This window comes from Rissa tridactyla, chromosome 9 (genome assembly GCF_028500815.1).
Source record: "Rissa tridactyla isolate bRisTri1 chromosome 9, bRisTri1.patW.cur.20221130, whole genome shotgun sequence".
In the NCBI taxonomy this organism is placed as follows: Eukaryota; Metazoa; Chordata; class Aves; order Charadriiformes; family Laridae; genus Rissa; species Rissa tridactyla.
The window spans coordinates 39,744,023-39,759,360 of NC_071474.1; the positions used below are offsets into that span (position 1 = coordinate 39,744,023).

The 15,338-nt window shown below is 36.0% G+C and overlaps 1 protein-coding gene across 1 annotated transcript in view; it reads left to right on the top strand.

Annotated features, from left to right (window-relative positions):
• RADX (RPA1 related single stranded DNA binding protein, X-linked) overlaps window positions 1-15,338 on the top strand; it is a 28,626-nt gene that overhangs the window by 2,081 nt on the left and 11,207 nt on the right. The window contains exons 3-11 of the mRNA XM_054215692.1: window positions 2,244-2,436; window positions 5,650-5,758; window positions 5,912-6,003; window positions 6,098-6,220; window positions 7,297-7,404; window positions 9,057-9,224; window positions 9,800-9,960; window positions 10,460-10,671; window positions 11,812-11,880. Coding sequence (XP_054071667.1) covers window positions 2,244-2,436; window positions 5,650-5,758; window positions 5,912-6,003; window positions 6,098-6,220; window positions 7,297-7,404; window positions 9,057-9,224; window positions 9,800-9,960; window positions 10,460-10,671; window positions 11,812-11,880 — 1,235 coding nt within the window. The remainder of the gene's footprint in view (window positions 1-2,243; window positions 2,437-5,649; window positions 5,759-5,911; window positions 6,004-6,097; window positions 6,221-7,296; window positions 7,405-9,056; window positions 9,225-9,799; window positions 9,961-10,459; window positions 10,672-11,811; window positions 11,881-15,338) is intronic.

Below are 15,338 nucleotides of genomic sequence, written 5' to 3' on the forward strand. Positions count from 1 at the left end.
TTAAAAATGCTACCTTTACAAAAATGCTGAGCCTTTAGAGTAGGAAATGGTGAATTTAGGGATCATACGTACAAACTTTGGTGGATGTGTTTCAGTTACTAGTTCAGTTGAGCTTTTTGTGAAGGAAGAAAAAAAATTGGAGTTTTTAGTAGCTTAACAGCCTAAGTGTTTCTGGTCTCTCTGTTTGGAAGCTGGAGTTAGTCAGTCTTGTCAAAAAAAAGAAACGCAAACAAATTTTAACAATTTGTATCCGCTAATTCTCTCACCTGGTGACTTCCAGATAGATTGTTTTATTGTGAAATTCTTAATGATTTTCTTAATATGTTTTATTTGTGATATTTTTGTGTAGATCTGTTTAGAAATGGAGATAGCAGGTGTGGTGGATTGCTCCCAGCTGGCAACTAAGCACTTGCCAGCTGGTCGTTTGCTCTCCCCTGCCCCCCTCCAGAGGGGTGGAGGAGAGAATTGGAAGAACAAAAGTGAGGAAAAACCCATGGGTTGAGATGAAGACAGTTTAATAAGATGAAGGGGGGAAAAAAACAGTCAAACAAGTGATGTAAAGGCAATTGCTCACCACTTCTGGCCAGCAGACCAGTGCCCAGCCAGTCTCTGAACAAGGGGTACTTTGGGAAGACTAGCAGCCCATTTTATATCTGAGCATGATGTTACATGGCGTGGAATCTCCCCTAGGTCACTTGAGGTCAGTTATCTCAGCCGTGTCTCCTCCCAGCCTCTTGCCCATCCCTAGCTTACTAGCTGGGTTGGCAGACTGAGAAACAGGGAAAGACCTTGACATCGTGCAAGCACTGCTCAGCAACAGCTAAAACATTGGTGTGCTAGTCACAGATCTAAAACGCGGCACTGTGCAGGCTGGTACAAATAAAATAAACTCCAACCCAGACAGACCCCGTACAGCAGGGCAATACTTTACAAAGAGCTCCAATAATGTACATAAATTCCTCCATGGGGAGAGAGAAGTGTGAACCATCTTGATGAAAGGCTGTGATGTTCTCTTATTCCAAGTTTCCATTCCCTTTGCACGTGAAGAAAAATCTGCGTCTTTTTATTGGAGGTGCTTCTCAGTAGACAGTCTAGATGGTGCTCCTAACTTTCATGGCAGTTCATCGGTCATATTTCCTGGTATTAGGTGTAGAATCAATAGCCAGAGCTGATTCAGCTCAAGAAGTTAGAGGAGACAGATTTTACGTGCTTTTTGCTTTATGCATTCCTTTTTTAGATAGTGTTGTGTGTTGAATTATTCTTATTAGATAAAAACCAATGGGCTAACAAAAGATTCTATGCTTTAATGGTTTACTTTCAAGGATGCATGGTTCATGACTAATTAGGAATATTAGAATGAACTAACAAGCGTTGATTTGCATAATCTGTTTATTGAACTTGGAATAAGGAAAAGAGGATTTTAGAAGCAGCAAGGGAGAAAAACACATAAGGTGTTAGATATGATCAAGAATGGTAATATACTAAAGAAAGAGGATGGTAATATGAACAAAAGCTTGAGGCTGACGGATGAATGGATAAAATGAAGCATTTTTGTAGAGCTGAGGTTATATTTTTCAGTGGATTGCTACTTTTTAAGACCATTATAAGACTGTTCAAAAATATTTTTCACTGCCCAGTGATCTGCTCAGTTATGGATTCAAAGTTCGCTCAGGTTGAAAAAAAAAATTGGGTAGAAATCTTTGTCATGAGAAGAACTTCAATGAAAAGATAGTGGTTTGCAATGCAGATTGTTTTCTGCATTTATTTTTTTTTTGCTTGAAAATCAGACTTGTGTCGTTTTTTGATCAAGAATGTTTAGCAAATGATCCTGTAACATCTCAACTTCCAAAATATGTTTTTCCTCCATGGATATTTTGAAATGTTATTCTAAATACAGCATTCGCGCTGATAAAGAAGAATCTTTTCAGTATTGTTTCTTGTGCATGGTGTTTCCCCAACCTCTTCCAAAAAACATCGAGTGAAACTGGTGTTACTTACCATTACTGAGCACTGGAAACATAAGAATTTGGGCGGGGGTAGTTGTGGAAAAATTATTTTGTGGAAATGATGGATTTCTTCAACTTCAGTATTCAGTACAAGTTTTGGAACATACTCTGTGTCCATTTCTAATCATCAGAGAAATTGTTAATGAGTCAAGTAGCTGATGAATTATCCAAAATAAATGCATACCAGAATGATGATAAATAAAAGATGAATGTATTTTGTCTCTCTTCTTTCTTTAGGCTTACTTTGAAGTTGCTGATAGTTCAGGCATGATGTCAATGGTTTTGTGGAATTCATTATGTCCTGAATGGTATAACAGTATAAAGGTTGGCACGGTACTTCTTCTTGAACAGTATGCTATCAAAACCAGTTACCCATTTAAAACACAGCCAACCCCAGGGGATTCACAGATGAAGAGATTTGCTACAATTGGTTAAGTATTGCAGAAAACTGTTTTGCGTCAATGAAATATAGCTGTAAAAAAGGCAGCTCTTTATAGAAATAAAATAGAAAGCTATCCATGGCTGAGACTAGTTGTTAAGGTATATATCCTTAAATATTAGCTCTGAAAGGTGTCTTAGCATCCAAGTTCTTATTGTTCCCTGTTTATGTTTGGATCATGTCTACAAAGTTTATTGCCACAATTAGTTAACACCTTTGTTTAAAAAATAAATAAATAAAAACCTAATTCCTGATTTCAAGTTTTGGGGTCATAAAGACCGGCTTCTATCACTGAATTTTAATCTGATTCTACTTCCTAATTCATAATACAGATATCATTTGTGCACTTGCTCACACCTTATTCCAGCTCACTAAAGCACATTGTCACCTCATCTGACTTTAGATTTTAGTGTATATGATCAAAGCCCAGAGTATCTGCAAAGCTCCACTGAATAAAAAGTTGCATTGATGACTGCTGTCTATGCTGAAACAGCAGCACCATGGGAATACACATATGAAGAATATTCCTTGGCTATGAGGAAGTATTTTCTTACTTGCAGTTGTTTAGTGTAGCAGATACTCAAGGGAGCTATGCCACAGAAATACAAGTGCTACAATATAACGACAATAGCCTCTTCAAACTGGATTTGGTCAACTTTTTTCTCTCCTACTTCGATGAACATGAGTTCGTTTCCCTTTTGTGCTTTCATACTCAGAACAAAATGACAGCCAACGCTCAAAAAATTCAAATAACTTCCTTGAAACAAGCAAATATGCGTGTTAGTGAAGGATGATGTATATATAACTTATTACAATGACAGTTTCCTAATGCGGTTGCTACAGTGCATGAAGATAAACAATATTTTCACTGCTAGAAGCAGTGTATTTTCTGCCTAATGTATCTGTGCCTTAAAACCAGATCTTAATGTCTGAAGTGTTTGTGATGAGTTGGCAGGAGAAAGAAATGTTTAGCACGGAATGGAAGTTTGTGACAGAAGCTGCTGATGATTACAAGCCAGCCCTGAAACCAATTATAATTGCCACAAACCCTTTCTTCGGGAAAGGGACAGAATAAAATATGCCGTCTGAGGTGACTTTCTCTATAGGCAAATATCACTTCATTTTAATGCCTTCATTCACACTACACTACTGATTTGTGCAAATGTTAAAGAGATCAAAATGGAAAATTAAGCCAATGGGCTGTAAATGGTAATAGATGTGTAATGGAAGAATTAAAAGTCAATCTATAGTAAAGTGCCATGGTGTATTTTCAGAACGCAGATAAACTGTAGAAATTACTAATTTTCAGTTCATATCAATGCACGTACAGTAAAGGTGGTACTTTTCTCAGCAGAAAGCTCAGTATTTTGTCTTAATATGAACTACCAAAGCATATAATACCATACATTGATGGATCTTATGCCCATATATCCTGTGAGAAGAGAGTCTAAAGAGAAGTGAATATCCAGAAAAAAGTCTAGAGCAGTTATAAAATCAATTTTATGCAACTCTTGGCATATGGTTGGGTTGGTTTTTTTTGTTCAGCTGAAATGAAATTTAATGCCTCACTAATTACTCCATTAATGTAAATATCTCTGTATATGCCAAATATGGGGCAATATTTCATTTTTTTTAAGCATGCATGAGTGCTCCAAAAGTTCTTCAGCTACTAGTTAAAGCAATCAATTACACTGAGTTGCTTAAGTTACAATTACTTTTTTCCTCATGTATTTCCAATTTGTAATTCCATCGAACCCCAATTTTCCAGTGTTTCCTTACAACCATTCACCTGTAAACCTTGTAAAATCTATCTGTAGCCTTAACAAGGCCACAAGGGGAAAGGACTTTCCAAATTAAGAGTTCTTGCAAGACAGTATGCTTCTGGCATATTCCTAGGTTTCTGTGAATTGAGTTCTGCGTTGCCTGCTTCTGTTTGCAGCTGTAGCATTGTACAACATGCTGACAGGTGCTGTTTCAGGACCTAAAACTTTTGGAGCTTAAATAGTTAGTACCAGCACCTTGAATTCTACTGCCAGGCAACGTGTGCCTTTCACAGATCACTGAATTTATGTGGTACTGACGAAAACTGCTGTTTTGAATAGTCTGTACTGACCTTAGCTTCTGAATCATCCCAGGGTATCGTCCTGAGTTCAGTATATGACTTTCATCTAATCTCAAAATGACAAAACAATTTGATAAATGCTTTTGATGCATGGGAAAGTGTTGTTTTCAGGAATTTTCTCCGAGTTACTTTCCTAAAACACCATATGCAAAACCACAGTTATCCTCCAAATACATTTCTAGAAAGCAGTAGCCAAAGAAAATTCTGAAGTAGAGTCTGATTTCAAGTATAACGCCTTCCTGTTGTTGAACCGCTAGGGTGAAGGGCTGTATATAATTATATAAACAATTGTATACATTATTTATACCTATTTAATTACTTTTCTGGGAAACTTCATCAGAATCTGTCTTTTTCATACCAGCAAGATTTGTCTTGTTCTGAGAAAGACAATAGAGTACCACTGGTGTATTTTAGATGCTGAAGACATTCCCCCTGTATTTTTATCTGGTTGCAGAAACCCTCACTTCGCCCAGTGCTCTGCCATGTTTGTTATTCAGCATCTAAACAGTCTGCTTAATTTATTAAATTTTTCAGGTGCAGTAGAACAGACATGGGAAGACCTTTTGTTTTCCTCCACGGCCATAGTGTATTTCTGTCATACTAATAACTGCCTGAGCTGGTATCAGGTGTGGCAGTTCTCATCTGATAATTCTGTTGTCTGTTTTACTTCATTGTCTGGAAGTCAACTTTAGATCTTAGTGACATTGGAGAATGAAGCTAGCGTAAGAAGTACTTTGTATCTAATCAGTATTGTAGTATTTGTTTCTGCTGCTGTTTTTTAAAGTATCCATCTGGATAAAACTAATTGGCTCATGTAGAGAACTGAAAAGTTTAAGATAGCTCAGATTACAAAATTGCATTGTTGAATGCTGTACCTGATTTCCTTACTTTATTTTGATGAAAACCTAACATCAGAGGAATTGATTCATAATTTAACAAGCAGTGAGACAAAGTTGAAATACTTCATTTAAGAAACTTCACCCCGGATTTTTTGTGGATTTTTTAAGATTTTGGTGGGTTTTTTTAAATTTGTATTCATGCCTGAAATGTTACTGACTTTTTGGGTTTTTTTTCTCTGTTAGAAATCAGCCTTAATGTTCGAGACCCTCCTACTAAAATAAGTGTTATTCCAGAAGAAATGGTTAAACCAGATTGGGGATTGCCTGAAGTTAAATATCGGTTTATTACAAGGTAAAATAGAATTTTGTTGGTTGTCAAGCTGGAACTTAAATTTCACTACATTACACTGAATGTTAATTGGAAATGTTTTTTGAAAAGTTTCTGAGAAAGCTTTGTGTTTCGTTATTAACTAATACACGCGTTTTTGTTCTGTTTTGGTTTTAGGTCAGAACTGGATGACTTACCAAACAATCATTCCTGTGATGTTATTGGTCTTGTGACGTTTGTAGGAAGAGCTGAACGAGCAAGAAAGAGAGGTTTTTCTATAAATAGGACTTTCAGAATTTATCAAACAATTTTTAACTTTCTGAATAAATGCTTATACATTTTTCTTAATATTTGTTTATATAGAACATGGTGAAGACTTCTGGCTGTATCGTTGGGCACATGCCATTGATGGGACCTCAGACCAACCATTCATACTGGAATTATTTGCGACTTCTCAGCCAGAAGTGTTTGAACATATTCACCCAAGTATTCATCTCTCTATAATACTTATTAATATTTATGTGTTTTTCTAGTTGGTTGCTAATTTCAAATTCTGAGTATAATTGCCACTGAATAAAAATTGGCCATGCTTTATCTCCTTAAACAGAAAATAACTGATCAGAAATTAAAATGTAAAAATAAAAAAAATGGTTTTAAGTATTTGAAACCCTTATCATATTGGTGATCTGCCAGTTAGTCTAAACAATAGATGGGCAGCTGGGCCTGGGGCTCACCCAATCTCATTAATTTCAAGCAGAAACTTAAGTGAAGCACCTGTGTCAACATCAGTAGCAAATAAAGAAGGTAGCTGGTCAAATCTATTACTGCTTTTTTCCCCGTAAATAAAAGCTTCATTTCTTTGAATAAATATTTTTTGGACAAACAGCAGTCATCACACAGCTATGTTAGTTATTGCATGTGAGCTAAGAATGATAAATTTCAGACTGGAGCACCCTCAATTAAGGATTTTAAAAGAGCTTTAAGTGTTTCTTCTTGCCTTCTTTCTCTTTTCCTCCAAGCACTCATCCTTCCTTTAACAGTGGTTGGTGTCATGCATTTTTTTTATATCATATGATTCAGGAACAGCTGCACAACCCTGTTAAGATTATGGCTGCATTAATCTTGAGTGTTCTGGAGAAATGGCAAAGAACGTCATTCCAGTGTTTAACTGAGATATTAACAGAAGAGTGAGTTTGTATTCTATTTAGAAGTTTTGCAGTGGCATGCCATGATTTCTTGTGCTTTCTGAAACACAGCCATCTAATATCCATGTTTTTACTGTTTGTTTCATTGATATCCTCCTGATGAAGTATCTGATGCTTTAGTCCTAACATGTATGCTGAAATTTCCTTGCGCAGTTATTATATTGAAAATTTAATTACATCTCCATATTGTAATTTATAACGGAGGCTCAATACGTGCTGAACCATTTGTAGGGTCAAGAACTAAAGTGTCTTGTTTAGAGCACTTAATAAAATTAATCTAGTGTGTGTCAATCTTGGCATTCTAAAATCAATGAAATATCAGGAAAAAACCTGAAGGCTTTTTTTTTTTCTCTCCAGTGACGTATTTGGTGTGTACCCAGATGAGAGTGGTACGGGACCTCACTGAGAATCCTTCCAGCACAATTTACCTTACGACTTCAAATGAAAGTCAAATATTCATTACAGGTAACTTAAACTAGTTTTAGTTTTACGTAGTTCTCATCTTATTTCTTTGGAAAGGGTATTTTTGTTTTACAGCAAAATAATCAGTGCATAGTATTAGTTTCCCTGTCAGAAATGACTTTCAGTTAATAATGAAATACCATTGCAAAAAGAAAAAGGAAAATTCCATTCTTGTGAGGCATTAACGGGTGTATCTCATGAAAAGTACCTAAGTATTATTAGGTTAAGTCATATGTTTATTAATTTTTTCAGCCTGTTTTAATCCTTTGGGAGTGTAGCAATGCAGATTACTGCTTCCTTAAAAACATTAAAAATCACTTGCAGCTTTTCTGGCTTACAGATTTCCTTATTACAAAAAAAAAAAAAGGTATAGTTGTCTTAAATTTATCTTAGCTAATCTTTTTCAGCAAATACTTGGAGAGCTGTTACGTTTCGTCTTTGCCAACCTGCAGGGTCTTATGCAGACCATGTGGTCTGGGAAGGGATGTGGTGCTGGGCTGCACTGAAGAAGCATTCCTTCTAGATGGTCTTGTTTGAATACTCCCGTCTGCAGTTACAATACACTTTATGGCCCTGTGATGCTGTACGCTAGATACCACCAGTCACCATGTCACAGGCAGGACCAGGCACAGCTGTTCATGGTGTATTTGCTCTTGAATCAGGAGGCAGATTATAGCAGTGTTGCAGGCGAGTGATGTACTGACCTAATTGCAAGGGAGTGTAAGATGCAATCGGGGTATCTTCCCTGTGTTTGTTTATCCAGCTCATTTCTTCAGTGTTCCTAACATACCACTCACCCAGTCTGAATCTTTCCGCTGACAAGTAGGAATAGAGAAAAATATGTGCTAAAAAAGTACCTGAGCGTAATCAGTTCTATACACTTGGTCTTTCCTGACAAGCTGGGTAGGATGTTTTGTGCTTAATTGGACTAGCCAAGCAAGCTAGTATTTTTTTAAATATGTTTTTAATTATTTAATTTACTTAATTTACTGAGAGGTTGGGTTTTTTCCTTTGCTTCCCTTCAGTATATTTTTGTGCTTAATTTTCTAATTAAATAGTTAAGCTCTCCCCCACCCTAGCTTTAGTTCATTTTATGTCTGTTTGGGTCCTAAATGAGAACTACAGCTAGAGTTTGCAAACCGTTGGATAAGATCTAGTTCAGTTCACAGCTTAGACATAGATCTGTTCAGATTACAATTTATTTAATAAAACTGGTATTTCATCCATATCTTTGTTTTAGACCAGCCAACGATGAATACATAATGATCAGTAACGATTTTTGCTGACCCTATGAATATGATTTATCTGCTCTTTCCTGCTAATAAAACAATTTCTGATCATTTTATTCTTTTGTATGGTCCTGTGAGAAAGTATTCCGGTAGCATTTTTGCTAGTTGTGTTATTTCTTTCTACTACTTAACAGTTTTCTTTCTTTCTACTACTTAACATTTATCTAACTTTCAGTGTCAAATGCAAGTGTTAGTCAAAGAATTCAAGATACTAATTTCATAAAACACTGTTGACTGTCTTTTGTGTTCTCTAGTCCAGTTTTTCTTAATTCATTTTTTCTACATAGTGTTAGGATAGTTTCAAGATGAGAATGGATGACAGTAATCTGCTTTGGTTTTGATACCTGATTATTTTTGTTTTAAAAGGGTGGCACAAGGGCCAGCCATACACCAAGGATACCAAAGTGAAAAACTTCATTCAGTGGACTAAAACACAAAGTGAAGCTGATCAAATGAAGAAAACTGTCATTGGCGGCTATTATCCTTTTCCACGACCTCCAAATAACTTTTTGAAATATTGCAAAAACAATAAAGGTATCATACCGTCAAATATCTTTAAGATTTGTAGCCTTGTAACCTTTTTCAGTTCAGTCTTACTCTAAGCATTTAAAGCATCAGTTAAAAAGCAACACAGTTACTATACTGATTACACAAATTTGTAATGTCATTTAAGAAAAACTCCCTTTCATGACTAAATGTGTTACAGGCTAAATCCTCATCTGACAGAAAGTATCATGGCACCAGTAGCTGCAGGAGAATTGTAGCAGCTTACGTGAGCTACAGATCTGCCCATAAGTTTTACTCTGAATATTCTGCTAAATCAGAATTTAAGACAGTTATAGTGAAAAACACGGTGAATTCGAAATTTCACCGGAAACAGAAATTGTGGTATCTGATAATGCATACTAAAAGATGGTTGTGAGCTAAAAAGGTTTATGGTTTAATTTTATTTTCATGTGAGGTGAACAACAAAAAGATTTCAAATTCTTCAAAACTGTAATTTTGAATCAATTTGATATTTAATAACAAATTATCTTTTGAGTCTTGCATTCAGACATTTTGATATTGTATTTCTTTAAAACTTGTTTACGGAAGTTTCTTTTTTGCAGTTGAGTCAGTTTTGAAAGCTATAGGTGAAACGGGGAAAGAGATTGAAGACTTGCACTACAGAGAGCACAAGCGCATTGCTGTTCAAGGAATAATTAGTGCTATAAGATACATCAGCTGTAGCAGTGCGGCTGAAGAAGCCTCGGGAATGCAACTTGTTCAGGTACCGTGTTTGAGAATTAATGCTATAGCACTTAAGCAACTATGATTGTAATTAGAATGGAGAATTTTGCATTTGAGTTCAGAACCTAGTTACATTGTCTCTTGATTAACTTCATTTTCTATTTTGAGAGTAAAATTTTTGAAAGGCATAATTTAGAACTTCTTAAAAAGCAACGATTCAGTGCTTTTCTGAAAGTGTTATGACAGTCCTCTGTAAAACTACCTCTGTTTAGAAGTTGCTAGTTTGACTGACTGGATAACCTAATGTAAATTAGAATGTGGGAGAGGCAACATACTCTCTGTCACTTTCTATGCAGAATTAATATGATTAGAAGATAATTTCTGCTAGATATAATGTGACTTTCAGAAGGTAGGGTAAATTGTTTTGTTCCTTTAAAAGTTACTTAAAGCTACTGCTTCCAACTCAAAAACCTGCAAGTTTTAAAGTTTGAAACTTTTGAAACTCTTTGAAACTCTTAAACAATTAACTGTTGTTGCAGAAAGATACTTCAAAGATTCTTGAAAGTTCTGCTATGTCCAAGGAAGACTCTGTTCACAAGGGAAGAAACACCAGCCTTCAAACTGAAGAAGTTAAGTCTTCTCTGGGGCCACATTGCCCTCCTGGGGAACAACATCAGCACCAAACTGTATTGTCAAAAAAGAGTTCAGTTAAGAGAAAGATACCACGCAGATCAAATACAAATGGAGAAAAGTAAGTTCTCTTCATAAACATATAGTGGATCTTCTAAAAAGTGTTTACAGAAATTAGTTCAGAGCCCAGGCCATAGAAAATATATAAGAAAGCTTTAAAAGCTTGTATAGTTTAATCTTGAAAAGGTAGTTAGGTGCTTTTCCTATCATCAGTTGATGACAATTATACTGTTCAGGCTAATGAAGGATTGATTAAAGCAGGTGCCTGGTTTGCAGTGCTCTCCTCTGATTAGTATTTATGCTACTTTGTTATTAATTTCACAGATTTGAAATACAAGCAGTTAATACTTGAACTGTATATAGTTTAGTGACATAGCCGTGGAAAAAGCAATAGTTACAGTGCTGTGAGGAAATAAGATTTCTTCACTGAAAATGCAGAATCAGGATCTATTCCTTAATTTCAAACATACCTTATTTTTTTCCTTCTAGTTAATAGAACGTACTGCACGTAGCTGTAACTTACTGTCAGAGAGGCAAGAAGATGGTGGTCACCTAAAGCCTTGAAATAACTTGTAGTACTATGGCTCTGCTTGTGATTGGATTTCATGAAATTTTATTGCATCTAGATGGGCGTAGTCAGAGGATATCAGTCTGATATAAGGAAATGGAATAAGACAAAATAATTTGCCTTATACATTAGTTTCAAGAGTGAAATACCTGCTTGTATAAGATTGCCCTTTGTTGCAATGTTTGTGCAAAATCTAATATACCTGTACTTAGTATTAAAAACCTGGTGTATACATTGACGGATTTAATGTTGCAAAAATCTAGCCGGTCACATCTTTTTTTTTCTTTGTAGTGGATTTCTCATGTTGTAGAGGGTATATTTTTCTTCTCAACATTTCACATCTAAAAGTCATAATGTAGCAAGAGGGTGGGTATCCAGAATATTTTGAGGGAAAATGAGATGAAATGTAATTAGGATTGAATGAAAACTTAAGACTAAGAAAACCCTGAATAGAAGTTCTGTCTTGGCAGTGTTACAGCAAACTTGTTAGTGGATTTCCATTCCATAAGGTAAATTCCAACATTTGAGTGTCTTAGGTTGATTCTGCCTGAAAGAAAAACATGCATGTTCTTTGCTTTGTGTATTTCCATTTAACTAACTACTGTAAAATAATGGTGAATTTCCTACTTTAAGGGGAAGTGCATCTGTTACTCCTGTATCATCTTACCCCTATTTCACACGGTCTGCAAGAAGAAAATTTGGGTAAGTCATGTGAAGTTAGTTATGTTAAATAGTTGCAGTGATGAAACAAAGATATTTGAAGACAAACTTTTACAGGTCAAGAATCTGTATGGAAATAAAATGAAAGAACAAATCAGGGTAAAGTTTAATTTTTTCTGTTCAATTATTCTGTACTGATTCCAGTTCAAATACATTGGATTATTTTATTCTGAAACATAATTTTGACTGTGTTATTAAACATATTTTTATATTGTTACTAGTGCCATTTAGGGAATATATAGTAACAGGGGTCCATAATGGTAAGCAGAGTAATATAGTAGTTTTTGTTTCAGAGAGATTACAGTTTAAGTAGCAAAGCCAGAGGTAGGAGGGAGGGATGCTTCATTAGCCAGCAGAGTGAACAATGTAGTAGCATTAATGGATTTGCTAGTGGAGGTTGAGCTATACAGCATCCTCGGTGCTACAGAGGTGTAAGTATAGTTGTCCCTGAGAAGCCACCTGGCTCCTTCCACTGCCTAACACTCAAGTCTTTCTTGAACTCCATTTGGATCCAGAGAAAGATTTAAGAAAAAAACAAACAAACAAAAAAACAACCAAAAAACCACAGGTAGGAATTTCAAATCCAGAGCCCTGATAAGTGTGGAACCTAATGAAATAACTGCAAATGGGAAATTACTCAGAGAACTGAATGTAACCGTTACTGTTATTAGTCTGGGGTAAAATGCTACTTTCCTTCATGCGTTTTGTTTAAGGGCCATAAATTCATATAATTTGTTCCAAACACAGTGTGTAACTTGAATGTTTGAACTCTTTGGTGTCAGTAACTTCGGATGTTTGGGTTTGTGTCATGAGAACATATGCCCCTCAGTTGCCACCTTAGTTTACCTTTAGCACCTCTTCCCTCCCCACTAAAACAATGAATCATAGCGCTAGGGATAGAGCAACAATAGTAATGATGGAGTTGATCAGTTGTTGTTGACCATTCTGCCAGTATTACTGCCCTACAAGCATGTCTATTTTCTTGAAAAAACATTTCTTGGAAGCTAATTTGCAAAAGCTTTTTCTGTGGGATTTACCAGGCTCTTTTCAGCCACGTGTCTCTTTTTTCCTCTGGTCCTCTTGGTAGATCCTGCATTTTCTAGGGGAAATGGTTGCCTGGCTCTGCAGGCCATTTATTAAAACGGTGACACCTTGCTTTAAGGTCACATCTCTGCAGATGGTGCAGGAGTTTGCAGGGACTTGTGGCACAAATCCATAGGAAAATAATTTTTTTTTTAATGTGAAGTTTTCTTTCATTTGCTGAGAAATGTTCAATTTTTTCTTGGGGGTGGAGGGTGGGAAGAATTTCTCCCCATTTCCTGAAAGTAAGAAAAAAGTTAAGGCATGTTTACTTTGTTCTCTGCTTTTCTCAATCTGCTACTCTCCTTGCTACCTGTGTGTCCACTCTATCCCATTAGTGCTAGAACCCCAACTAAAGGAGGAGAAAGTCTGTGTTGGATTATGGAAAGCTGTTTCACTCTATATAATTAAAAGGTAACTTGTGTATTTCTGTAATTAACTATGAAGTTGTGCTGAGTTCTCCAAATTGCAGAAGAAAAATAGAAAGTTAGCCTGACATACCTTAAAAGTGCATTGTTTTCTGTTCTGTTGCTTAGAAGTAGCAGAATGTCAGCTCTCACTGAAATATTTTAATACATTGATAAAATAACAACAATAGAGATATATTTTTAAGTACATATTCTATCTTAAATGATTTTGCATCAAGTATTTTGTGCAGTTTTTTCAGCATGTGGTTGCATTTTTTAAGTTTTTTTTGGTTTTTAAGGCTTATTTTAAGGCTCTTTATTGACAACCTCAGTTCCTATGTTTCTGAGGTAACTTATTTATCTGATTACTAAGGGTTTCAGAAAGAACAAGGTAAGAGAAAACTGGTTAATTTAATATTACTGTTGATATTTATATCCTTGCTAGGAGAGGCATTCAACATAAATGTACTTTTAAGCATTTCATATACCCCAAAGTAGTTTCATTGATAGTTTATTGTGAATGAGGAAAGATCAGGAATTTTAGAAAGGCTTATTTTTATGTGGAAGTGAAAAAAACCACAGTAGTTTTCATAGCATTTTAATCTTTGCAAGTTTAGCACTGCAGTTACCATGGAGTTGCTCATGCACTACACGCTCACACCCTACACTGCTTGAAAGTAACTTTGTATGTTTCTGTCCTTGCAGTTTCACTTCTAAATGTTTATGTAATATAGACCCTTTTCTCCTTTTTCCCTCCCCTTTGATGAGAACTAAGGGATGAGGATTCTGTAATACGGGGAAATTCAGCTTGAGGTTTGCATGACTGAAAGTTTTCACGGAATTTAACGTTTTCTTCAGACCCTGTTTTTACATAAATCAGAATTTTTCAGGGAGAAATTGGTAGATATCAACAATCAGTTTGTGTAGACTTGTCAAATTATTGTAGAAGGCTGTTTGGTTACTCTGTTACTTGCCGTGGTAGAGGCGTATACCATAATGGTGTCATGACAGTATTTCAAACCTGTCTATTAATAAGGTTTTTACCAGTTAGATCAGTGAGCAGGTATTTGGTTTTGTTGTTTTGAGGCACTTTAATACCTTGCATCATTTGGGCATGGCTACAAGTTGTAACTATTTTCTTTCTCCTTTTTTTAATCACATTTAGTCCCGGTGCTTAGGAAATAGGTGTGAGGCACGAGAGATGCTTATTTTCCCAGTATTTTCCAAAAGTATTAATCTGCCATCTGTTTTGATGAATGTTATTTTTGTTGACAATACTTAAAGTGAAATGTCTGAAATGGTGAATTCCGGTGTATCTGGAAGTACTGAATAAAGGCTGTTTTTCAAGTGTCCCTCTGTGAAAAAGGGAGCCTGCAGAATGCAGGCTGGAAATAGCAAATTTGGCATGGCACAAGTTCTCATAAAGCTGGCATAGGCAAATAGGAATGTGGGTGTTTTGGTGTACAACAGCCACAGCATATTGCAGTAAATGGAAGGATTTGGGTTTTATCAGGTGGCTTGCAGACATGCTGGCAGAGAAGCATATAAATTGTGTGTCTGGACAAGTAGGTTTCCCTTAGGAACCTAGCTCAAGTTATGCTGTACACACATCCAGCACAAAGCAGTCCCGTAGGAGTAACACGTCAAGCAGGTAGGAGAAATCATCCCAGCTAGAAGTCCGTGAAAGAAGTGGGGGAAAATTGTGACAAGTTATTTTCATATTTTTCAGAGGCTCTACTACCTCTGAATCAGAGCCTATTCACCTCCAAAACTAGACAATTTTAAAAGAAAAAGACACCGTTTCAATAATATTGACTTGCCATCAATCTGACTTGGTTTAATCCTCTGCTTTAATGAAGAGGGAAGTTGGCATGTATCTAACTTGACGTGTTGATTTCTGAGCAAGCGTTTCCTAACGTTGTGCTAGATTTTCATGTCTCTTGTTGGGAAATC